This window comes from Enhydra lutris, unplaced genomic scaffold, assembly GCF_002288905.1.
Source record: "Enhydra lutris kenyoni isolate GAN:26980312 unplaced genomic scaffold, ASM228890v2 scaffoldscaffold20, whole genome shotgun sequence".
Taxonomy (NCBI): domain Eukaryota; kingdom Metazoa; phylum Chordata; class Mammalia; order Carnivora; family Mustelidae; genus Enhydra; species Enhydra lutris.
The window spans coordinates 25,908,855-25,935,268 of record NW_019154104.1 but is presented as its reverse complement, the minus strand read 5'-3'; the positions used below and the strand labels follow the sequence as shown (position 1 = coordinate 25,935,268).

The window sequence follows — 26,414 nt, the reverse complement described above, 5'->3', positions numbered from 1 at the left end:
GGTTCTATTACTAATGCTTTCCAGAAAGGTTTCATAGATATATTTTCTGACAAGAATGTAAGAGTGCCCCTCACTAAATCCCTACTATTACCATTATATTTAAATAAGGGAGATTATTAAATTATTAGGTGAAACACAGAGCCAAGCTCTTATTTTCCTTTCGTGAATTACTGGTCAGGCGGTGTATCTCTGAAGTGCTTACTGGACATCCATATATTTTTTTGAGTTGTTTGCTCGTATTATATGCCCATTGTTCTTGTTTTCTTACTGATTTGTAAGAGTTACTTGTTTAGAGGCTTTTCCTTTTTTCCCCTTTTCTTCTGGAGCTGAAACCAAGGCTTAATTTATCTGATTAAATTCTTTAAACAAGGTAGATGAAATGGAAGTTTTAGTATCTGTATAGTTTTATCAATGTCTTCTCTCCCGGCTCCTCTTTCGTAATGGTAGAAAGAGCAGATCACTTCACAGCAAAATGTAACCGCATGGAATTAAAAAAACGGACGTGGAAACTCCTGGAACCAATCATTTATCACAAAATGAACAATGTCAATTTTTGAACATACAATCACTTTTCTTCATACTTAACTCGAAATGAGTCAACAGAATTTTATTCAAACTTTACAAATATCCTTTACATTTATTTCGCCTGAGATTAAGCGTGAGAAAATCTGACCTGCAGGTTGACTTCACTGCCCAAACAGTTAGCATCTGAAAATAAAGCTGTGAATGGACATGCATTTACTGAACATAGTTAAAGCATCCCGATGAACTCCGACAGCAAATATTGACCCAAACCCAACCTCAATCTGGTCTACATGGTCTTCAGAGCCTAGAAGTACCTATTACTTAATAATGATTAAAAAAAAGTCTGCAAATGACAAATTATGAAGGTGTGTCTCGATGCTGAATTTTACTTCAACATTTCTACAGCTGCTTCTTTAGATTACTACTAAAAAATCGACTCCCCAATCTTCAGTATTCAATATGTACTTGAAAACATGTAGCAGCATGGTACAATTCATTTTTATAAATATTAGTACCTGTAATAAAATATAAAAACAGAGTCTCCCTTTTTCAAATATTAAGTCTCTGAATGCTTCATTCATCCTTTGGTTTCAAACCCATACAACGCATGCATATTACATTGCAGAGTTAGCATCGAGACAGAACACTGTGCATCTGTTGGGGAAGGAGGGTCGCTATGGGAATACCAAAGCACATTATAGAAAGGAAACATTGAAGCAAAAATACTTTCTGAATATAGACTGTACATTATGTAAACAAACATTCATAATAAGAATCAACACAGGCCAAAATATTGTTTTCTAGGAAATCAGAATCGTCTTCCTCTTAAATCACACACACACACTGAAGATGCTTTTCGTTAGGAAAAGTGGAGCCTGTTTCTGTATTTGCTTATGTGCTTAAATATCTTGGAAACAAGTAATTATTACATTCATTTGCTAACGGTCTGTCCTCTTAGTTGGCTGGCTGTTACAAACGAGGAATACAGAACTATTATTTCAGTACCTGTTTTCCATTTAATACTAGCTAAGTAATATATAGAATTAATTCATCTTTATCAGTCCATATTAGTAATATAAATAGATTAAGTGTAGCAGTGAATTTCAAAATTTGTGCAGGGGAAACTAGTCGATAATTTGTTTCCAATAAGGCTAGTAGCAAAATAATTACTACAAAGTCAGTCCAAGCTAGTAGTAAACCCCTGATTTAGCAAGCTGAATCCAAGTTTGAAGTTAGGTCATTTTAATTCCTGTATATTACTGTGCAAATCTAGAATTTCCTATGTAAGAGAGAGTGCTGGCAGCCTCAAAGTCCTGTAATAGCAGAATGAAATACTGATTAGGTTTTTGAAATGCAGACAACTCAATCATCAGTAATGTTCTGAGTCAGAAGCCTAAACTTGAAGCAAGAAATGGACATAAAACCAAAGCTGCATTTTCTACTATGACCATATGCAAGTATTTCAAGCTTTATGTCAACATTTTGTACCAGCAGCAGCCCCCTCTAGAAGGAAGAAGCGTAGTCACGACTATCCATCCCTCTTCAAAGCTTCCAGTCTTTGAAGGAGTGCGTTTCCAAATGCTTCCCGGTAGGCAGGGCTGAGCGTATCCAGCAGCGAGTAGACGGTTTCATGGTAAGGAGTGCGTAAGTGACCATCCACTTGGTCAAAAGCATAACCCACCACCTACAAGATAAATGCAACAGTGAATCCAGCAACTAGCTTTAACTTGGTACAGAAAGCAAAAACCACTGGTTTACTGGAGCCATTCCTTAATGACACGGTTTCTCAATCAACAGTTAAACTATGCACACTTCCAAGCAATCGGAAACATACAGGAACATCACCAGCAAAATGCCTTCTTTATCATTTTTTCCTCAAAATGTAAAAAGTTCAGTTTACCTGCTCCTTACCAAAAAGGAATGTCAGAAGGAATGTAAAAAGCCACAAAGAACCAGTATTTCTTTTTCATAGACTGAAACACGCTTCTGTTTAATCCCATACCTACTGAGGATCAATTGTAACAAGGCACCAGAACAGATAATATATTATCAGTCCATATTTTTTTCATTATTTAAACTCTTTCATAAAAAGTTCTAAAAAGTTTAGTTTCAATCCTGCTTTACAATTAGTTACATTACTAATTTAACATTACTAACAAATCACTTATCTGACAAGAGAAGAAATGCTCAACTCTTGAGAGTAAAGGGCATGCATTCTCTCTCTGTGTGTGTGTTTTCTTTATACACAGTGAAAGCTTTTGTCCCCAAGATCTCTCCTGGTTCACCTGCACAGCATTAGGGCAAAATCAGTTTAGTTTTTTGTTGATTTGACTAAAACTAGTGCATTCCCTATGTAAACTCTCATTTTTTAATGACATCCAACCAAGCCACCTATCCAAGAAGATGCAAGTTTGTTAGAAATGGTGTTGTTTTATTTTCTTATATATTCATTCATTCATTCATTTATTTCACAGACCACAGAGATCACAAGTAGGCAGAGAGGCAGGCAGAGAGAGAGAGGGGGAAGCAGGGTCCCTGCTGAGCAGAGAGCCCAATGCGGGGCTCGATCCCAGGACCCCGAGATCATGACCTGAGCTGAAGGCAGAGGCTTATCCCACTGAGCCACCCAGGTGCCCCTGTTGTTTTGTTTTAAATGACAAGCAGAGGTAGACGAATCAGGACCATGAGTCATTCCTCTTCAGAATCACGCTGTGTCGCCACACTTTCTTTGTGCATTCCAATTCTATCTGACCCTCTTTTCCCCGCTAGTCTGCAGTCTCCTACTGGACAGGGATCATGGTTTGATTTCCAATTCCTGACCCAGGATAGTTGTTCAATTAAAAGTTAACTGAATAAGACTGCAAAAACAAATACTGGATACCTACATGCCAGGTTCTTAAGGGATCTAGATGTTTCTGCAAACTATTCATATAAGCTTTCCCCAAATCCTTTTCAGTTTTCTTCTCCCCCGGCCCCCGCCCCAATCTTTAGGCTATAGATAAAGAAGCAGGGACTCAGAGTTTGAATGACTTACCCAAGATCACTCAAATTCCCATGTTAGGCTTCTGACTCTGATCGGAACCCTTCCTTCCCACAGTCATCTCAGAATTAACCAATGCAAGACTGAATTAATATATGCAGGGTCATTTATCTCTACTTTTGATTTGCCTATTTCTGTTTAAGATCTACTTCTACAGAATACATGCTTTTGGCACGAGTTTAGGGATTTAGGAAGGAGAGCACAAAGATTAGTTCATCCAAGTACTACTTCCAAAGCTAAGGACTACGGACGGACGTGGCAGTTACGAGGGGACTGGAAATACTGAAGGGGCTCGCCTCCGCCTTGCAAGCTACTTCAGTGGCGGTGACTGCCTGTCAATGAATACACTGGACACCCGGTTTGTGTAATTTTAAGCAAAGTGAATCTAGTGAAATAAAAAGATGTCTGTGTATTGTTTAATATTGTATGACATTCTTACTTGCTTAGGCCTTGCCCCTTACCTTATGATATGGCACAACTTCGTGGGCCTACTCTTAGGTATAGAAAACAGAAACGTCAGAGACCTTCGATCAAGACTGGTAAGTATTAAAGTCAAACTAAGTTTAGGGATTTCTAACATCTATTCCTTTGTTGAGATAAAAAATTTTCCTAACAGCGAGTCTTGTCTTATTTAATATTTTTTACAGATTTTATTTTCTTCTAACATTTTGTGTGTGTGAGAGAGTGAGCGAGTGAGAGAGCACAAGCAGGCAGAGAGGCAGGCAGAGGCAGAGAGTGAAGCAGGCTCCCCGCTGAGCAAGGAGCCTGACATGGGACTTGATCCCAGGGCCCTTGGGATTATGACCTGAGCTGAAGGCAGCGGCTTAACCGACTGAGCCACCCAGGCATCCTAAAGATTTTATTTTCAAGCAATCACTACACCCAAAGTGGGGCTCAAGCCTACAACGCTGAGATTAGGAGTCGCACGTTCCACTGAGGCGCCACCCAGGCGCCTCAGTGAGTTTTGTTGTTTTAAATGTTAAGCGGCTCTTGGGTAGGGCTTTCTACTATTCCCAAGTGAGGATTCTGGTTCAAAGGAGACAGAGACGCGAATCTGCCTAGAAAAGCTCACAGGTAGGAAAAGACACTCTTGCAAATGTGGAGGCGGAGAATTCTGCTGTGACTTTGTTCTGACCAACAGCTAGAGAACAGTGCAGTCTGGGGTGCTGTTTTAGTAGGAGACACATTTTATAAAGGTGGGAAAAGATCCTCTCAACACAATGATTGCAAAACTCACCCAGCACACAGAATACCTCATTTTAGGAGACATACTTAGCTATAGACAAGAAATTCATTTGGGGGGTGATGATCAAAACAAAGTAACACTGCCAACCAAATTTTTTCTTTTTCAAAAGATAGAATTTCCCTATGTTGACCAAAAGATGTTAGAATTAATAAGAATTCCTAGGGAAAAAAGTTCTCCTTATGAAAATCTTGGAGCTGGGGTAACTGGATGGCGCAGTCAGATGAGTGTCTGCCTCTTGGTTTTGGCTCAGGTCGTGATCGCAGGGTTTTGAGACTGAGCCCTTCGTCAGGCTCTGTGCACCCCCCACCCCCGGTCTTTCTCTCTAAAAATAAATAAATCTTAAAAAAAATTTTGGAGCTGCTGAGTGTTGCGTTCTCAGTTAACTGCGCTCTCAGTCAACATGCTTCCTGTCCCCCGCCCCCTAAAGTGGTAGAGAGAGCAATAAAACAATTTTTTTTCCTTCTAAAAAGAAAAGCAACTTACCCTTAGCCCTGCTTCGGTGAGCTCCAGGCAGTATCTGTTCCTCTCTCTTGTTTCCACATTGATATAGGCCACATCATCGGCACAGCGCAGGTTTTTAGAGACAAACATGTTGTTAACAGCAAAGAGGACGTCATTCACAACTGCTTCGGCTTCTAGCTTCATGTCTTTCATATCAGTTTCTTCAAAACCATTAAGATCTGCATCTTCTTCAAACCCGGACACACTGCTCAGCTCCATGGGATTACAGTCTGTTTCCATTCTGTAAAGGAGTGGACAGATATAAAACATGCTTATAAAGAGACATTCCAAATATTAGTGATTAAAAGGAGCTATGCCTTAATAGAAAACATTAACTCGCTAGCAACTTTTACAAAAAATATCGTCTAAAACCACTGCAATTGTTTTTCACAGATGTGTACAGATTTTCAAAAAATGTCTGTATTTTCCACTCCTCCCCCAAAGGTTAATTCCCACAGTGATACTAATTCAGAATATTAGTTTTCAGCTATTATTAACAATGCCTCAGTAAAAATCTTAGTACACACTTCATTTTTTAAAAAAGATTTTATTGATTTGACACACAAATTGATTTGAGAGCACAAGCAGGGGGAGCTTCAGGCAGAGGGAGAGGGAGAGAGAGAAGGAGACTCCCCACTGAGCAGAGAGCCCGACGCGGGGACTCGATCCTAGGACCCTAGGATCATGACTGAGCTGAAAGCAGATGCTTAACTGATGGAGCCACCCAGACATCCTCATACTTCTTTTTAATGTGTAATTGTTTTTTCTAGGATAAATATTTAAAATTGGAATTGCTGAGTCAAAGTGTATGCTCATTTTAACTTTCAACAGATACTGCTGATTCACCTTCAAAAAAAGGCTGTACTGATTTATCCTCCATGAATAGAAATATGAGCGACTACACTTTTTCATTACCCTCTTTACAATCCTTGTTAATATTTGCCAATTTGAGAGGTAAAGAATGATGCCTCACTGTTTGAACATGCATTTCTTTGATTAAACATCTTTTTGATATTTATAGGGTATTCTTAAGTTCCAAGATCATAGAGCTGTAAAAAACAGAAGCAGAATTGAACTCAGATCATTAAATCAGAATTCAAACCTTTACCTATAGTATATGATTTCTCAGTAGCTCCTTTTATGACTTCTGGATTTGGGGTTTTGCTTACGAAGGCCTACCCCACTCTATGATTGATTACATTTTATTTTAATTTAATTTATTTATTAAAAAGATTTTTATTTTTTTATTTGACAGACAGAGATCACAAGTAGGCAGAGAGGCAGGCAGAGAGAGGAGGAAGCAGGCTCCCCGCGAAGCAGAGAGCCCGATGTGGGGCTTGATCCCAGGACTCTGGGATCATGACCTGAGCTGAAGGCAGAGGCTTTAACCCACTGAGCCACCCAGGCACCTCATGATTGAGTATATTTTAAAAACCTCTTATCTTCTGAGTTCTTATTCCCTGTATAGTTAACTTTCTGATCCACCTGGAATTTAGTTTGTGTAGCTTTAATTTTGAAATGGATGGTCTAACACCATTTATTGAATGACTAACTCATGTTTTTACCACTTCTCTGAACTGATCCAAATATTATAATTTGAAAAACATTATTTCTCAGGCTAACTCAATCCAACATTCCTGCCAGGTTGCTATGGAGTTCTAGCTTCTCTTCTGTAACTGGGGTAGCAGTGAATACTGTTAAAATTCAAAATGTATGAATGAGAAAAGATAATGAATGTCAAATTGCACTGGAATGGAGGCTTTTTCAGAAGAAAGTATGGTTTCTTTTTAGCTGCAGGCTTTCAAAGTTAAGATTTCATTTCTTTGAACTGGATTAAGCATCCGTTGTCCTGAATGTAGTAGGACTCTTCAACTTGGTATGAGCATTTATATAATTTCTCTATTATCTTAAAAATTCCATCTCTTTTTCTACAGTTACCTACTTGTGCTCTATTTGTAAAATTAAAAATCCTCTACATTAGTGATTTTTACCTTGGCCACTGACCCCACCTGAGAAAGTGAATCAAAATCTCTGGGAGATTTTGCTGCATATTTTTAGAGTTTAGAGAATTCTACTGTGTAGACGCTGCTCTAGAATTATTCACAAAAATCTTAAGGAGTTAGAGTTCCTGTAGCTGCACATCATTTGCCATTATTAAAGGCAAACTATTTGCTCAAGGCAGTTCATGATAAACTATGTCAAGCCATTTAAAAAAACTGCATAGCAGGGGCGCCTGGGTGGCTCAGTGGTTAAAGCCTCTGCCTTCGGCTCAGGTCATGATCTCAGGGTCCTGGGATCGAGTCCCACATCGGGCTCTCTGCTCAGCAGGGAGCCAGCCTCATCCTCCTGTCTCTCTCTGCCTGCCTCCCTGCCTACTTGTGATCTGTCAAATAAAACAAAACAAAACAAAACAAAAAACTGCATAGCAAATGTACTAGTAATACATCCCTCCAATCCTATTCCAACTAAGGATATGTTTGTTTGTTTTTTTTAAAGATTTTATTTATTTATTTGTCAGAGAGAGAGAGGGAGAGAGAGCAAGCACAGGCAGACAGAATGGCAGGCAGAGGCAGAGGGAGAAGCAGGCTCCCTGATGAGCAAGGAGCCCGATGTGGGAGTCGATCCCAGGACGCTGGGATCATGACCTGAGCCGAAGGCAGCTGCTTAACCAACTGAGCCACCCAGGCGTCCCCAACTAAGGATATGTTTTAAGGCTCCTTTACCTTGTCTTCCATGGTACTTAACAGAATGAGTCACTCACTACTGGCAAGTTGATTACAAATTTATCAATTATGGCTGAAGCAATCTGTCAGATAACTGGAACCTAATACTGACTTACATATATGAAAGTGAAAACACCTGTTTTTCTAAAAATTTCTACCTTACCCTAAAAATCATTATGTACCTTAATATTATACATGATTTTATGTATAAGAAAAGAGCCCATTTTTATTTTTTCAGAGTCAGTTTTGAAGATTTTGAAATGGAACTGTCCGTTTTAAGTCTCTTAACAGCATGAATAGTGAACATCTTTGTTTTCCTTAAGTGATCAAGTACCTCAATTATGGATTTCAGAAATAATAATCATTACATAAAAAATGTTTATATGAGAAAGCTTGTTGACAAGCTTTTAAGGCAAGAGTCTAATTCACTGCAATTAGGACCTTAATGATGGAGAAAGATGAGGAATCTGACATCAGAATGGAAGAAACCCTCACAGGTCAGGAAAGTAGGTCATCAAGCTGTTGCTATGTAATAATTAGCACCAATGGGCAAAAAAGAGACAACTTTCCTAACTGCAAACTTTTAGATTTTTTCTAAAATGTCTTGGGGCACCTGGGTGGTACAATCAGTTGAGCGTCTGTCTCTTGATTCTGGCTCAGGTCCTGACCTCAGGGTCGTGAGATCCAGCCCTATATCGGGCTCCGTGCGGGGCATGGAGGCTGTTTGGGATTCTCCTCCCCCTGTCCCCTGTGGCCACCCATGCCCTGCTCACTTGCTCTTTCTCAAAAAAAACAAAAAACAAACAAAGTCTTTATATGATACATTAAAAAAAGACATTCAGAGCTTCTGGCAATGATACATACACAGGAAAAGGACGTATTTCAGTATTAGAGCACTACGCAAATTAATAGTATTTTACACTGGTATTACTTCAAGATCTTATAATTTATCTTTTATCCATTACAACAGGCTCTTGATTATTATCAATACCCTTCTGCTTTCCTAATAGCACCCAGATTTTCTTAGGGGAGTCATAAACTTAAGTTTATAGTTCGCATTTTATCTTCTGTTTAAATTCATATTTATGTGTTTTTAGTATTTTACTTGTAGACTATGTATGTGAATAAATATATCATGAGGTACCTGCTCACAGTATCTTTAGTTACTGGGATGCATTATCAGAAATGTAGAAACGATTTCTTTAGTGTCCCATTGATAAAGCCACTCCGTTGCTTTACTTACTAAGTAAAGTAACGGAGTGACATGAGTGAGATCGACCCCAGTCCTGGCTAAAGACTGTCGTCCTCAACACATGAATTCTTCCCAGTCACCCCAGGCCACAGAAGTTTGAGCACACAGCCCCAGTTGTTCCTGGAAGCCATCCTGAGATGGGGAAACTAGTCCAAGGATGATGCTGATGGTGGGAAAGAACAGAGCCAAGAGATTCACAGGGAAACGGAGCCAGACTCCCGATGGCTGCCTAACTTTCACATTTTTCAGTTACTGAATCCAACAAATCCCCATTCTTTTACTGGCAACTGAAAGCATCCTAATGGATTCAGAAGCCTCTACCCCAAATGAAAATTAGCGACTGATCTAGCTCTTCAACAGCTTTATAAAAGCGATTTGAAAAATGGAGCTCTGACATTTTTGTGCCTGTCCTGCTGAATGTGCTTAACCAAAGTGCTGCAGAACGTATCAGTTAGTACGTGTCTCGTAGTTTCCTGCTGCTGCTGTAACAAATGACCACAAGCCCCGTGGCTTAAAACAACACAAATTCATTTCCTTATCATTCTGGAGGTAAAAAAAAAAAAATTGAGAATCCAGGCAGGAGCAGGCTGCATTACTTCTGGAGCCTTCAGAGGAGAATCTGTTTCTTTGCCTTTGCTAGCTTCTAGAAGCCAACTGTAACTGTAATTCAATCCTTGGCTCATGGTCCCTTACCTCCCCACTTTTGAAGCACATCACTACACTCTCTGGTTCTGTGGAACACTTTTTTTTTTTTTTTCTGACTCTTGACACAGACTCCCCCTTTTACAAGGACCCTTGTGCTTGCATTGGGCCGACCTGGACAATCCAGGATACACCTGTCCAAGGTCCTAAAGTAACTGGCCTGTCCACTGAGATCCTCTCTTGAGGAGATTGAACACAGAGCCATGAAGGCACCACCAAACATGAAGGCAGCCAGTGGGGACAGTGCTGGAGCCACAGCAGTAGACCACAGAGCAAAGGAGTGGCTTTATCAATGGGACACTAAAGAAATCGTTTCTACATTTCTGATAATGCATCCCAGTAACTAAAGATACTGTGAGCAGGTACCTCATGATATATTTATTCACATACATAATCTACAATTAAAATATTAAAAACACATAAATATGAATTTAAACAGAAGATAAAATATGAACTATAAACTTATTTTATTTCTCAATGCATTATCTTGTATACCTGACTGTGGAGGCCTGGACCAGAGAGGCTGAGGAAAAGGGCGCCCATCTCGGTGAAGGGACACTATTAGAATTACTCTTGACACATCAATATCTGGTTACCAGATGGCTCTCTCAACAGTATGAATCTGGTAAAAATCCTTGGTTTCCCTTTCTGCAGGAAAAACAATTTATCATTATGTAACAAATTCTAGACCAACAGAACTTTGTGCAATGATGGAAACATTCTTTTTTTTAAAAGATTTTATTTATTTGACACAGAGAGATCACAAGTAGGCAGAGAGGCAGGCAGAGAGAGGGGAGGAAGCAGGCTCCCCGCGGAGCGGAGAGCCCGACACGGGGCTCGATCCCAGGACCCTGGGATCATGACCTGAGCCGAAGGCAGAGGCTTTAACCCACTGAGCCACCCAGGCGCCCTGATGGAAACATTCTTTATCAATGCTATCCAAGACAGTAGCTACCAGCTCCTGGTTAGAGTGACTGAGGAACTGAAATTCAAATTTCATTTAATTTTTCATTCATCTAAGTTTAAATAGGTAATGGCTCCTGTATCAGACAGCATGGGTATACATGTTTGTGGATACTTGTGGATACTACGATAAGGAACTGAGTTTTTATTACAATTGAAAAAAATCCAGTAGATATAAAGATACTAAATTAAACTTATTTTATATAGGAGTAGCAAGATTTGGAAATACATGTTAGAATAAAAATTTCTTTTGAAAGATTTCATTTACTTGAGACAGGGAGAAGGAGAGGAGAGGACAGAGGTGGGGAGGGGCAGAGGGAGAAGCAGGCTCCCCGTTGAGCAGGGAGCCTGATGTGGTTCTCGATTCCAGGATCCCAAGATCATGACCTACGCCAAAGGCAGAAGCACAACCAACTGAGCCATCCAGCCACCCCTAGAAAAAATATTTTGAATCTTAGATACTCTATGGAGGGGAATTAACCATCTTGTTTTAAATGGTAGAAAGTAATGAATTACTTCTTATGTTTTGTGATCTTGTCAATTTAGACTCTAAGTTTATTATCATATATCATAATTATCAAATATATCCCACTGTGCACCTATATATCCAGCATTTCTCTAAGCATTAGAATACTAAATAAAGATGTCTACTGGTGGGGCACCTGGGTGACTCAGTTCATTGAATGTCTGACTCTTGATTTCGGCTCTGGTCATGATCTCAGGGTCCTGGGATTGAGCCGTGCATTGGTTTCTGCACTCAAATGGCGAGTATGCTTAAGTTGCTCTCTCCCTCTCCCTTGCACTCTCTCTGAAATAAAGAAATCTTAAAAAAAAAAAAAAAAAAAGATGTCTACCGGTATTATAGCTTAATTTGGGAAATAAGACAAGCACAAGAAATACGTATGTAAATATTAACATTATGAACATGCATCCTAATTATAATCTAAGAAATGTACTTAATTGTGAGTGGCAGGTAATTAGAGAAAGCAATGGTATGTCTTGGTCCTACTACAAACTTACCACTGAACTTGTATGAACCTGGGCTGGCCATGTAACCTCACTGGACTCCTGGTTTTCTCACCTATAAAATAAGGGGAATAGACAGTAAATTCTTTACTGTTCACTAGAGCTCTGACGTTCTGTGATCTATGACATAATTGTCAATTATGATGGGGCTTCACTTTGACTCATGGAACAGGTCAGTCAAAACTGGTTTTGAATGAGCACAGGTGAAGTTATGGATAAAGCAGAAAGGACTCGAGAGTTGTGAAGAATTCTCCATAGGCAACAAAGCATTTTAAGGAAGAGTCTGCATGTGGTGTGGCAGGAATTCTAAGGAGACTAGCCTAACTAGTCGAATGCAAGGACAATGTTAGGAGAGGAATGATACAGATGGCCCAGTCTGAAGTGTGCTGCTAACCCAGAGGAGAAGAATAGCCTCTTTCAACCTCTTTGTAAATGGTAACAGCAACAATCTTCATATCTAAAGTGGGTTTCCTTTAGGCAGCATATAATTTGGTCCTGCTTTTTTATCCAATCTGGCAATCTCTACCTTTTAATTGTCGTGTTTAGACCACTTATATTTAGTATGACTACTATAATTATTGATGTGCTTACTATCTATTTTGCTGTTTTCTACTTGTGCCATCTGTATTCTCTTCCCTTTTCCTTATTTTTCTGCCTACTTTTGGACTGACCACTTCTTAGAGTTCTATTTTACACCCTTTGGTGGCTTATGAACTTTTTGTTGCATGTTTTTATTGGTTACTTTAGTTCATACTATACGTCTTTATCACAGTCTACCTTCAACCTTAATTGGTATTATAGCCCTTATGTACAGCATAAGAACCTTACAAGAGTGTACTACATAGCCTTTTTGCTACTTTTGTCATATTTTACTTCTACATGTTAGAAACTTCATAACAACTTTTGTTTTAAACAATCTTTCAGTAATTTAGGTAGTAAGAAAGAAGTATTTGGGGATGCCTGGTGGCTCAGTTGGTTAAACGACTGCCTTCTATTCAGGTTATGACCCCAGGGTCCTGAGATTGAGTACAGCATTGGGTTCCTTCCTCAGCAGGGAGCCTGCCTCTCTCTCTGCCTGCTGCGCTAACCCTAACCCCCTACTTGTGTTTGCTCTCTCTGAAAAATAAAATCTTTAAAAAAGAAATATTTTTAAAAAAAGTACTTTATATTTAACCACATAATTACTATTTCTGGTGCCTGTGTTCCTTTGTGTTTATTTACATTTGCATATATGATTGGTATCATATTCCTCTGCCTGATGTATTTCCTTTAACATTTCCTACAGTACAGGTCTGCTGTTAATGAATCCTTTCAGCCTGTGAATATCTAAAGAAGTCTTCCTTTCACCTTCAGTTCTGAAAGATATTTTTGCTGGGTATAGAGCCCTGGGTTGACAGTTCCCCCCTCCCCCTTCAAGATTTTAAAGTTGTCTCTCTGATATTATTTTGCTTACTTTATTTCCCATGAGAAATCTGATGTCATTGTTATCTTTGTTCCTCTGGATGTAGTTTTCCTGATTTCTTTTGCTTGGGGTTCATGGAGTCTCTTACATCTTTGGGTTTTTATCGTTTTTAACAAATTTGGAAAACTTTTTGCCATTGTTTCTTCAAATATTGATATGCCCCTCCTCTCTTTGGGGACTCAAATTTCATGAATTATTAGTCTAAATGAAGTTGCCCTACTCCTTTTTTTTTTTTTTTTTAAAGATTATATTATTTGACAGAGAGACACAGTGAGAGAGGGAACACAAGCAGGGGGAGTAGGAGAGGGAGAAGCAGGCTTCCCATGGAGCAGGGAGCCCAATGCAGGGCTTGATCCCAGGACCCTGGGATCATGACCTGAGCCCAAGGCAGATGCTTAATGATTGAGCCACCCAGGCACCCTGTCCTACTTGTCATTTCATGTTTTAGTCTCTCTTCTCTTTGTGTTTCACTCTGAATAGCTTCCAGTGCTATGTCTTCAAAATTACTAATCTTATCTTCTACAGTGTCATCTCTTCTTTTTAAAAAACATTTTCCACATCTCTACTTAATTTGCTCAGTCTTTTCTCAAGATTTTTCAACACGGGAAATGACGTTTTAATGTCCTTGTCTACTAATTTCATGGTTACTTCTGGCTGATTTTCAATTTACAGATTTTTGTTACTGTGAAGGTATACTGCTGCTTTGTATGCCTGGTGATTTTTGGTCAGATGCCAGACAATGTTTTTTTTTTTTTTTTTTTTAATCATGTACAGTCCTGGCTATTTTAATATTCCTCTAAGTATCACTAAGCATTCTTCTGGGATATAGCTATCTGGAAACAGCTTGATCTTTTTGGGTCTTGCTTTTAGACTTTTTAAGGTAGTATCAAAGCTACATTTAGTTTCTGGTTAATTTTGACCCACTATGGAGTCAAAGACCATTCTGATTATTCTGATGTTCTATGAATTATCAGGGTTTTCTATTTTTGGTGACAGGAACAGGAACATACCTGTTTGAGCTCTGAAAATTCCTCTAATTTTTTTGGGTAGTTTCCTCACACCTGTGTTGATCAGTATTCGGCTGCAGGTTGTAGGAGGATCTTCTGTATATTTCCACAGCTCTTGCTTTCTGTGAAGCTCTCTAATTTCTAATGCTCTGTCTTAGCTGACTTGGGCTTCCTGAACTTCTAGCTCCATATATTCAACTCAGGGGGGTTACTATGCTCTACCTGGGTTTCTTCTCCCAGTGCCATGCCTGCAAATTTTCTCCAGGGAGTAAGCTCAGGCAACGGGCTTACCTCATTTGTATCTTGTCTCTCAGAGATCAGTGTCCTTCAGTCCAATGCTCAAAGTCTTAAAAGCTTTTTCTCCCCATGTATTTCTGCCCACTTTCTTATTGTTTTAGGTGAAAGGGTAAATCTGGGCCCTGTCCCTCAGTTTTTGCCGGGAGTGCACATCCCAGTAACCAGTTTTGAGCTAACTTTGCAATCTTATTTCATTTCATCAGTTTTTCTTTCAGTGATTTTTGGGCTCTCCCATATTACTTTTAAACTCATGAACCTGAGATCAAGAGTTGCATACTCCACTGACCAAGGCAGCCAAGGTACTCCTCTCCCCTATTACTCTGGATCGGCTTTACCACCTTACTAGTTCCTTCAGTAATGGGCTAAACATATTTTTAAAAATTCTGAGTATAGTTGACACACAATGTTAAATTAGTTTCAGGTGTACAACTTAGTGATTTGACAAGTTCATACATTATGCCGTGTTCACAAGTGTAGCTACCATCTGTCCTTTAACATCGCTATTACAACATCACTAACTATATTCCTTAGGTGTGCCTTTTGTTCTCACGACTTACTCATCCCATAGAGTTAAACACATTTTTTACATATGCTTACTATGTTTGTATAAGACCCATGTTTCTAACTTAAAAAAAAATTGTACTTTGACATTACAGGTGACCCTTGAACAAAATGGGTTTGAACAGCATAGTTCCACTTATATGCAAATTTTTTCAATAAATACAGTATTGTACTATAAATGTATTTTCTCATAATTTTTTATAAAAAGGATTCTTTTATTTTAGAAAGAGTTCGCACACGGTTGGGAGGAGAGGCAAAGGGAGAGTCTTGGGTAGACCCTGTCCTGAGGAGAGGCCTACATAGGGCCCAATCTCATCACCCTGAGATCACCACATGAGCCAAAACCAAGAGTCAAAGGCTTAACCGACTGTGCCGCCCTGGCACCCTCTTCCTTACAATTTTCTTAATAACATCTTCTTTTGTTAAGAATATAGTGTACAATGCACGTAACATACAAAATATGTGTTAATTGGCTGTTCATGTAAATGATAAAGCTTCCAATCAACAGCAGGCGATTAGTTAAAAGGGTTTGGGGAGTCCAAAGTTATACCTGAAAAAAATAAGTTACACTTGGATTTTCAACTGCATGTGAGTTGGTGCCTGCATTGTTCAAAGTTCAGCTGTACTTTCAGACTTTTAGTCTTCAAAATTCAGTTCAGATACATTTATTTCAGGATTCTTAATCTGATCTCAAGAAAGAGTTAATCACTATATCCTCCTTCCTTTGCATTAGTACTGCTGTAGGTTTTCATACTTCATTGTAAATCAGGGCCTCTGATACATTACCAGCACAGGGTCACACATAAGGCAGGTCTTCACTGACTACATATATTTTTTTAAGTTTATTTATTTATAATCTGTACCCAATGTGGGGCTTGAACTCACCACCCTGAGATTAAAAGTCACATGCTCTACTAACTGAGCCAGCCAGGTGCCCCTTCACTGAGTATTTTCTGAATGAATAAACCGAAGAAAAAACTTCAACTCTCTGCTTCTCAATCTGTGATACTTGGCCTTGTAACAAGGGGCATACAAAATCTAAGATAAACACTTCAGACATTCCCCCCAAATACACATCACTGTTATAGTAACAATAGTCTGAAGTATGATGCAAAATAGCCAGAATTTTAAAGCAAATGGAGGTGTTAAGCCATGCCCTCTTCAGGTTATGCCTCTATACTCCTAGGGTTTCCCTTGCCTCTGATAAAAATATTTGAGTGAAAAGTAAAAGAAGTACTGCTCTTCCCTAAGAAATTAACTCAAAAAGCTTAAAATTCCAGGCATTGGGTCTGGGGGTATGACATTAATGAGCAGAGGTGGAAGCTAGTAGAAGGGTAGCAGGTTAATACTGAGTTAGACCTAAGTCTTTATACTTCTTCCCACTTCAGTTAGTATGATTTTTTTGTAAAAAGCTAAGGTAATTATTAATAGCTCTTACTCCAACTCTTGGTATGATTTAGGGGCTGTGGCCAGTGTTTTTGGAGGATTCATGAAACTGGTTATCAAGATATTGATTACTAAGTCTTTTATTCCCTATCTCTTAAGTGTTTATATTCTAACTTTTTTTTTTAAAAAAATATTCTAACTCTTCTATGGTAAAAGAAAATGTACTATGTTTGCAATAAGACAAGAAGAGTTTTTGAAAATGTGATATTCTGGGGGCGCTTGGGTGGCTCTGCCTTTGGCTCAGGTCATGATCCCAGGGTCCTGGGGTCAAGCCCCGCATCTGGCTCTCTGCTCAGCAGGGAGCCTGCTTCCCTTCCTCTCTCTCTGCCTGTCTCTCTGCCTACTTGTGATCTCTGTCAATAAATAAATAAAATCTTAAAAAAAAAAAAAAAGAAAATGTGAAATACTGGAAAGTACAAGGTATAGAAGGAGAACATTCTTCTTAAAGAAGCCAAGCTATTGAGATAGTTAAAGCAGCTTCAGTTTCAAGTGCAATGAGAGGTCTGAATTTATCTGCTTCTCAAACAAGAGTTTTGAAAGTAAAGATGAATCAAGTTGATTAATTATAATTAGCAACATTTAGAAATTGGCCAAAGCTATAGTTTAATCCTTATTTTCTGTTAACATACATTTAATCTGTTTTCAGTAGCTCTTTTGAAATTATGTAATTATGAAATTATGAAATTTTGTATTTTGAAACTAATTTATTTTTAAAAAAATAAAAAAAGACTTTATTTATTTGAGAGAGAGAGAGAAAGAACAAGAGAGAATGAGTTGGGGGTGTGGGAGAGGCAGAGAGAGAGGGAGAAGCAGGCTCCCCAACGAGTAGGGAATTTGATACGGGGCTCTACCCCAGGACCCTGAGATCATGACCTAAGCCGAAGACAGATGCTTAACTGACTGAGCCACCTAGGCTACATCAAAATATTAAAACTTAAAATCAGAATTATCATATATTACAAATATACAGTATTTGTAATTCAAATAAAAATGGTGTATTTTTTTCCATTTATACACTTATACATAAAATTACTCTGCACCCTACTTCCAACAATGACAAAGACACATATACATGACCGAGTAATAACAAATCAATTACGGAGGGAGCTAACAGTGAAGAAGCATGCAGACAGTATTAATCTGAGAAGGCCTGTAAAGTATAGATAAGCAGCAATACTGCACCTCTGTGAACAACCCTTCCCTCAAATCCAGAAATTGTAAATGAGATTCTAAGAAAAAAACTGAATGCTTAAAAAAACCCTCCAGGTTTTAAGTTTTTTGTTTCCATGTAATCCTCTAGGTTACACAGAGGATTGGGTACAATATCTAATATAAGTACATTAGATGTAAAATAAGACAAATCAATATCTAAAGAGATATAAAATAGAAAACCTCTCTGCTTTCCATTTTGACTCTAAATTGGCTCCCTACCAGGTTCTGAGGAATATGCCATTGCCAGCACCTTAACAAAACTGGAATATCTTCTGGGTGCTATTAGTTATTCTGGTAGACTGCATCACCTCATAGAACATTTCCAGAACGTTGTGGTACCATCATACATCAATTATTTAGGAACCAGCTCTTTTTTTTTTTTTTTTTTTAAAGATTTTATTTATTTATTTACTTGAGAGAGAGAGAGGGAACACAAGCAGGGGAAAGAGGCAGAGGGAGAGGGAGAAGCAGACTCCTCACCAATCAGTGAGCCCCATGTAGGACTCCATCCCAGGACTGCAGATCAACACCCGGGCCAAAGGCAGATGCTTAACGGAGTGAGCCACCCAGGCACCTCAGGAACCAGCTCTTACTTCACCTGTGGGTATGATTTTTGTGCTATGTTAGTGTTTTGGAGGATTGATGAACTGATTACCAAGGTATTTATCACGGAGTTCTTCATTCTCTACTTGATTTAATAGACTTTGTTGTGTTTCATCACAAATTTACTGCATCAAAGAGCTGAAAAATACTATAGATTTGTTCCTGAAGACAACGCTTATATATATGCATGACAAAAGAATAGAAGCAGGGGCACCTGGGTGACTCAGTCTGTTAAGAATCTGCCTTTGGCTTAGGTCACAATCTCCGGGTCCTGGGATGGAGCCCTGTACAAGGCTCCGCTTGGTGGGGAGTCTGCTTCTCCTCCTCCCTCTACACCCCTCCCCCCACACTCATGCTCTTTCTCTCTCTCTCAAATACATAGAATCTTAAAAAATAGAACAGAGGCAAAATAAAATGATTTCAAGAGCAGTATACAGATTTCCAATTTTCACTATGAGAATCTGACTTTACAGATGACATCCCAACAGTCAGCAGAGGGCTAGAATGCAGTATCTTAATCAGGATGACTTTTTATTTGTATCCTATATCACAGTCTGGAAAATCCTCTCAGTAAGAACAAGAAGTGGCCAGCCCATAGGTGCGGTGGTTAAAGGGTTTCAAACGGTTTCAAACACCGCCAAGATCTCAGCTCTGTGACCTACTCTGGGCCTTGGGGCAAGATACTTAAGTCTCTTTGGTCACACATTCCTCCTTTCTAAAATGAAGCCAACCACAGAATCACCTAATGGGATACCACAAGTACATATGGAACGTGCTTAGCATTGTGCTAAGCTCAAGAAATACCTGTTTATTGTGACATATTAAAAAGATGGTTAACGAAGAGCTGACTTTGAAACTCAAGCGATTTAACTGAGTCTGGTGCTTTTCACATCACGTAAAGTCCTGTGGCTGCTGCCCTCCTGTACTGCTTCCAGAACCATGCAATGTGGGAGCCCTAACATCATATTCCTGTTACCTCAAGTGCAAGTATCAAAAGGCCAACAGCATGTCATCCACTTTTGTTTCACACGTTAACATGGCTTTCTCTGAAGGATGTGCATAGCTCTGGTCTGTAGCCTCTAACCTGTCACTTCAAAGCCTTTCACAGAATTTTTTTTTTTTTTTTTTAAGATTTTATTTATTTACTTGACAGACAGAGATCACAAGTAGGCAGAGAGGCAGGCAGAGAGAGAGGAGGAAGCAGGCTCCCTGCGGAGCAGAGAGGCCGATATGGGGCTCGATCCCAGGACCCTGGGATCATGACCTGAGCCGAAGGCAGAGGCTTTAACCCACTGAGCCACCCAGGCGCCCCCTTTCACAGAATTCTTAAAAAGCTGGCAGCTGAGCGTTTGGTTGACCATGTTTCTTCACCTTCCTCACTTACCACTAGGTGTTCCATTTTGTGACGGTACTCTGCTAAAACACAAAAATAGCACTGTGATTTAGGGTGAGTTCATACCCTATTTGAGCTAAAAGCATAATAATGCTAGGTTCTAAGCCTTAACAATTATTCTTTCTCCTAGAGAGCATAAAACATGCAAGGCAACACCGGTAACACTCAAAGGGAGATTGTTTATTAAAAAAAAACTTCCGATTTTTATTTCCCTTTCCTGAAATTTGAAATTTCAGGCATTCCATGGACAGGCTGAATGCAATCCTCTATTCCAAACGAAATCACTTAACATTTGGACTGGAAAGAAAGAAGTCAACTGTATCTGTCGAAAGTCTGGTTCAAACCTCACAAGGCCTATTCCAACGCCCTGCCAAAGGAGATTCCACCTTTTCATCACTTTGTTTATACCCCTTTTATGGCAAATATAATTATTATTCATAAATATGTCTTACTTATCATCTTCAAAATATATCTAGAATCTAACTGCTTCTTACTGTCTTGACCCCGACTACTGTAGTCTAAGGTACTGCCTTTGGAGCCTGGATTCCGGCAATAATTTCTAACTGCTCTGGGGGCACCTGGGTGGCTCAGTGGGTTAAAGCCTCTGCCTTCAGCTCAGGTCATGATCCCGGAGTCCTGGGATCGAGCCCCACATCGGGCTATCTGCTCAGCAGGGAGCCTGCTTCCCTTCCTCTCTCTCTGCCTACTTGTGATCTCTCTCTCTGTCAAATAAATAAATAAATAAAGAATCTTTAAAAAAAAAATTTCTAACTGCTCTGACCTTTTCTCCTTAGGTCCTCCCACCTCCACACCGCAGTTAACATAATCCCATAGAGGCTTAGGCTAGACTGTGTCCCTTCTTTCTCGAACCCATTCACCTACCCAGAGTAAAAGGCCAAAGTCCTTATAGGGCCCTTTAGGACCTACCCCCACCCAAGCCCCCACCGCCCCCCCCTCTCTTTATTTCCTTCCCCCCCCCCCCCCCCCCCCCCCCCCCGTGCTCCCTGAACTCACCAAGCAAAGCCCTTGCCACAGGGCCTTGCCCTTGCTTTCCCCTGCCATGGAAAACAACACCCCTTGCTCCCCAGTGTTCTCCAAGACTCTGCTAAAATATCACCTTATTAAATAAGAGAGGCCTTCTCTTCACCCCTCTGTATACAAGTGACAATCTCTTCCCTCTCCATTATCTTCATATCGCTTTTCTTTTTTTTCCTATAGCACTTACCAGCGCAGGGTCCACAATATATTTAATTATTGTTTGCTTCTCTTCCCTTCAATAAAATATAAGCTCCGTGAGGCCAGGAACCTAATCAGTTCATTGCTCTATCCCCAGCACCGAGAACAGTCTCTGGCACCACAGCAGGCAACAAATAAATATTTACTGAATCAAATAACGGCCCTTTCACCGTAGAACATAAACTCCGGGAATTCTTTTCTACCTTTTCCACATCACCAACTGTGAAGACCTTCATTTAATGGGCCCTTAACAAACACTGCTGAATGAACCAAGAGTAAGGGAACTGAAGTGACCCGAGAATGCTTAGGACACACGAAGAACGAGGGGACCAACAATCAAAGCAACTACACACACCAGAGAGCACGCCGGTTCTCAAATGCGAAAGTGGCTGTGGAATAGGGGAACCGGAGCTTTCGCCATCTGTCAACATTTCCGGGCTGTCTTGGTGGAAGTTACCCTCGAAGCAATAAAATCTCCTGAAACCCTCGTCTTAACTCCCCACCCCTAACTGAACCTTCTGCACCGGTGCGCTGCTTAGGTTCGCCCCCTCCTCCAGCTCGGCTCGTCAGGATTCTAACCCCGGGCATTGGCCTCCAGGACACCAAACACAAGCGCGCAGGCCTTTCGGGGCTGACCAAGTTAAAGGGCGGCTCGGCCTCTGCAGGAGCTGCCCCCTAAAAGGCAGGAATACGGTGGCGCAGATTCCCAGAGCAGCGCAAGTACTTCGCTCAGGTTTCCGCGGGGTCCGGAGGCTCGGGCATTGAGCAGGGAAAGCGGTCCTGCCCACAGATGCCTCCACAACTCAAGTTTCCCGGGGCCCGGTGCAGCGCACCCAGCACGAAGAAAGCGCTCTGCCAACTGCAAGCCGCTAGGCAAACAGGACGAAGATGAAGCTCTGGAAACAATACCTGAAAGACGCGGGGGACGAGTAACTTGCTGACAATGGGCACCGGTCAATACCCGGGGCGGGGGAGACTGGGGGGAGCCGGCGCGCGGCGGCAGGAAGGACCGAGAGACCCTGCAGCCCCTCGCCCGGGGCCCGTGGCGTTCCGAGCCCCGTTTCCAGGGTCGGGGTCCCAGGTAACCGGACTGCCCAGGCCAGGCGCGCCCCCAGACCCCTGTCAACCCGGGCACCGGGCCCCTTCCGCCGTCGCCCCCCACGGTCCCGCCCGCTGCGCCGCGTCCCGCTCGCAGGACCCCCGGCCCTCGCCCCTCTCGGCAGCCGCCCGCCCGCCGCCTCCCCTGCGACCGCTCACCTCCCAGCGCCCAGCGTCCTCCTCTTCCTCCCTCCCGAAGCGTCAGGAGCCGACTCGCGGCGCCGTCCCGCCTCCCGCCCTCGCGCCGTCCCGCCCCCTCGGAGCCGGAACCGCTCCCTTCAGGGCCCTTCTCCCCGCCTCCTCAGCGCTAGTGTGGCGTCACTTCCTCCAGCGCCGGCCGCGCGCCGCGAGTGTGGGTGTCGCGAACGCGCCGGGAGCGTCCCAGAACCGGGAGCGCGCCCCGCGGATGACAACAAATTCGTCGCGCGGCGGCTGTGGAGGAGTGCGCCTCAGTATCTGCCTCGGGCCCTGCCGCCTCCCGCGGTGTTTTCTTGCATCCTCATCCCGTGGCTGCGAGGATCCTCGCGGAGGCCCCGCACTCCCACCCCGTGCCGGGTCCCCGCCAGGCCTAGCGCGAGCCGCGCGGCGCGGGTGATGGGGTCGCTCTGAGGGACGCCCGGCGCCGAGCGGGCATGGAGGTGCTGTCCCGGGCTTAGGCCCCGCCGCGGACCCGGGACGCCGGCCGGGACCCGAGGCACCGCCGCCGCCGCGGCCTGGAGCGGAAGCCTGGGCCCCAGCGCCCGAGTCGCCGCCTGCAGCCCCCGCGGGCCGCGTCGTCAGCCCCCATCATGCCTTGGCCGTTTTCCGAGTCCATCAAGAAGAGAGCCTGTCGGTACCTTCTGCAGAGGTACCTGGGCCACTTCCTGCAGGAGAAGCTGAGCCTGGAGCAGCTCAGCCTGGACCTGTACCAGGGCACCGGGTCCCTCGCCCAAGTCCCCTTGGACAAATGGGTAAGAGCCGCCGGCGGCCAGCCGGGAGGGTCTCGCTCCCCTCCTTAGGGCGATTTGAGCGAGTGTCCCCCGAGCTTGTTGACGTTCAGACCCTCCCTGGGAACCGTTCGGATCCAAGTGTGGCAGGGCTCACAGAAACGTGTTCAAGTGTTTAGTCTGTTTCTAGCAAGTTTGCGTCCCCAAATCACGTGCGTCAGAAACTTAACGGAGGTGATGGAGTCTACATTGAAGGAAGCAGTTGTGTTAGTGGTTTGGGGGCTTTGGGAAGCTGGCCTCGAGGGGTCCTTGGAAGGTGGTGACCGGGGCTGACTCTTGGGTAGCAGGGGTCGCGGGTTTCCGTGGCAAACAAATCCTATTTCGTGGGATGGCGCTCTGGAAAGATTGAGGATGAGGAAGACCTTTGGGGATGTCCGAATTTCTAGTTATTCCTTTATTTATTTTGGGTTGAGTGCTGGAACACCGCGGTCCCCGTACAGCGTCTGCCGTCTGGAAGGAAGTTAGGCGAAGGCCTCCGACCGCAGGGTTTACCTGCGTTCACTTGACGGTACGTTTACGAGGCCAGCCTGTGAGTGGTTGTGCGGCCCTAGTAGTGCTGGTTAGTTGTGCTTATTGGCTTCACGTGACAGATCGTAAAAGCAGGTGTTGCAAAAGCGCTGAGGCTGCAGTTTTCAGACCTTTAAAAATCTGTTTGGTATCTGTCAGCCAGAGGCTGTGAGTTGACTCTGTGGGTCTTACAGGTGTCGTACACGTGTTGTTTAACTCGCCCCATACGGTTGTACCTACATTTGTATATTCAGTGCGTAGTCCTTTCAAACTGTATTCAGCCTTGAGTTGAGCAAGGCTTCTCTCCTTCCCCCAACGCTTTATTTGTTGGCTGGAGTTTGCTGCTGGCGGTTTGAGTTGGTTGTGCCATTGTAGTTTCACTCGTCTAAAAGCATTCCTACACAGGTTACATTTAGGAAGTTATAAACAAAGGTGACTTGCTGGTGATCGTTGAAAACAAAAGTACCCCCCCCCCATTTAAGCTGTTTAAAAAGTTTAAATATTTTTTATCTTTTTTTTTTTTAAGATTTTATTTATTAGAGAGAGAGAGCGTGAGAACACACGAGCAGGGTGGAGAGGGAGAAGCAGGCTCCCTGCTGAGCAGGAAGCTGGATGTGGGGCTCAGTTCCTGGATCTTGAAATCATGACCTGAGCCGAACGCAGATGCAGTATTTTTTACTTTCATATAAAAGTGTTTGTTAACAGAGTAATGACTTCCTTAGCCTCAGAAAACCAAAAAACTCAAATTATGCTAACATCTTATGACCCTTCGATGAATTTGTACTAATATGAATAAACATGTATTTTTTTTTTCAGTGAGTAGATGAATTAATTAGGGAGACCACAAATGATAGTGGAAAGAGCACTGGTGTGCGTAGACCTAGTCCCACGCCAGGCTAGGGCATGGTAGCCCAAGCTGCCTGTTGGCTTAGTGACAGTAGCTGTAGTAATTCACCTGAGTTTAATAAACATTAATGGAGTACGCATTTCATGCCACACACTGTGTCAGGGTAGTATATTGCTGTAATTCGTAGCTGAAGATAGGGATTCTGATGGATATATTTTTTTTAATTTTTATTTTTTTAAAAAGATTTTATTTATTTATTTGACAGACAGAGATCACAGGTAGGCAGAGAGGCAGACAGAAAGAGAGGAAGGGAAGCAGGCTCCCTGCTGAGCAGAGAGCCTGGCGCGGTGGTTGATCCCAGGACCCTGGCTGGGATCATGACCTGAGCCACCTAGGTGCCCCCTGATGGATATTTTTAAGTTCAATGGCCCATGAATCTACATACTTCTAGTATAGGTATGAATAAGCTATCTTAGAGGAGGAGGATTAGACGTTTATTGTCTTTTATGGGTTGAGTGACTTTAGGCATTATTTTTTAATGACTTGTCACATTAACCCAATAAGGTGGATATTATTATTTATATATTTTTTTTAAACGATTTTGTTTATTATTTCGCGGAGAGTGACACAGCGAGAGAGGGGAGCACAAGCAGGGGGGTGGGAGAGGGAAAAGCAGGCTTCCCGCCGAGGGGGGAGCCTGATGCGGGGCTTGATCCCAGGACCCTGGGATCACGACCCGAGTCGAAGGCAGATGCTTAATGACTCATCATCCAGGTGCCCCTCTATTTTATTTTATTTTTAAAAAATATTTTATTTATTCATTTGAGAGAGAGCGAGAGAGTGAGCATGAGAGGGGAGAAGGTCAGAGCAGACTCCTCATGGAGCTGGGAACCCGACGTGGGACTTGTTCCCAGGACTCCGGTATCATGACCTGAGCCGAAGGCAATGGCTTAACCAACTGAGACACCCAGGCACCCTATTATTTCTATTTTAAAGTTGGAATTAAAAAATGTGCCCAAAGTTAGATAACAAGTGGTACCGTGAGAATTCAAATCTGTCATTCTTAAGCCCCTTATTCTCTCTCTCTCTCTCTTTTTTTCAAAGATTTTATTTATTTCTTTGACAGAGATCATAGTAGGCAGAGAGGCAGGCAGAGAGAGAGGAGGAAGCAGAGTCCCTGCTGAGCAGAGAGCCCAGTTCGGGGCTCAATCCCAGGACCCCGAGATCATGACCTGAGCCGAAGGCAGAGGCTTAACCCACTGAGCCACCCAGGGGCCCCAGGCCCCTTATTCTCTAATAACTGGCTTCAAGCTAGGGAAAAGGCAGTTAAGTTTATTGAGCATCTGTTTATTTCAGGCACTGTGCCAGGCACTCTTATTTGTGTAGTTTTAATCTTCATGGGAAATCAGAGGTAGTGATATTTTGTTTTTTTGGTTCTATTTTGTTTTTTCATGTTTTGTTTCTCTTTGAGAGAATGAGAACACACGTGTGTGGGGAGGGGCAGAGGGGTTTTGTGGTGAAGGTGGTAAGGGCAGGGAGAGAGAGAGAGGGAGAGGGGAATCTTAAGTAGAGCCCTACATGGATTCCAACCCTGATCTCAGGACTCTTGAGATCATGACCCGAGCCCAAATCAAGAGTTGGATGCGTAACTAACTGAGCCACCCAGGGGCCCCAGGTGGTAATAATTGAATTTACAATTTGACTTCAGGATTGTTAACATAACAGTTTATGGCTAGACTTAACCTGAGATTATAGTTCTGTTTCTTGAAGGCAAAGGATAT

General features: G+C 42.2%; 2 protein-coding genes across 6 annotated transcripts in view; one reads left to right on the top strand and one right to left on the bottom strand.

Annotated features, from left to right (window-relative positions):
• Positions 1-510: 510 nt before the first annotated feature.
• LOC111148540 (GSK3B interacting protein) lies at positions 511-22,504 on the bottom strand. Of its 4 annotated transcripts, XM_022505179.1 has the most exons (5): positions 22,453-22,504; positions 11,973-12,033; positions 10,485-10,637; positions 5,295-5,553; positions 511-2,209 (listed from the first exon to the last, which is right to left on the bottom strand). In XM_022505179.1, exons 4-5 carry the CDS (start codon positions 5,550-5,552, stop codon positions 2,054-2,056), a joined length of 414 nt encoding a protein of 137 aa, XP_022360887.1. In that variant the 5' UTR covers position 5,553; positions 10,485-10,637; positions 11,973-12,033; positions 22,453-22,504; the 3' UTR covers positions 511-2,053. The 4 variants fall into 4 exon arrangements, with proteins under 4 accessions (XP_022360887.1, XP_022360886.1, XP_022360888.1 ...); XM_022505178.1 differs by lacking the exon at positions 10,485-10,637; XM_022505180.1 differs by lacking the exons at positions 10,485-10,637; positions 22,453-22,504 and adding an exon at positions 18,444-18,463.
• A 307-nt stretch (positions 22,505-22,811) lies between these two features.
• LOC111148489 (autophagy related 2B) overlaps positions 22,812-26,414 on the top strand; it is a 77,319-nt gene continuing 73,716 nt past the window's right edge. The window contains exon 1 of one of the 2 annotated variants that reach the window (XM_022505071.1): positions 22,812-23,243. In XM_022505071.1, coding sequence (XP_022360779.1) covers positions 23,082-23,243 — 162 coding nt within the window. In that variant the 5' untranslated portion in view covers positions 22,812-23,081. The remainder of the gene's footprint in view (positions 23,244-26,414) is intronic. The other variant, XM_022505070.1, reaches the window with a different exon arrangement.

Bases quoted from the DNA above. Each gene is read 5' to 3' on its own strand.
- LOC111148540 (XM_022505179.1), bottom strand. From the start codon at position 5,552: ATGGAAACAGACTGTAATCCCATGGAGCTGAGCAGTGTGTCCGGGTTT. The intron at 2,210-5,294 runs GTAAGTTGCTTT...TTTATCTTGTAG, and splicing joins TCACCGAAGCAGGGCTAAGG to GTGGTGGGTTATGCTTTTGA.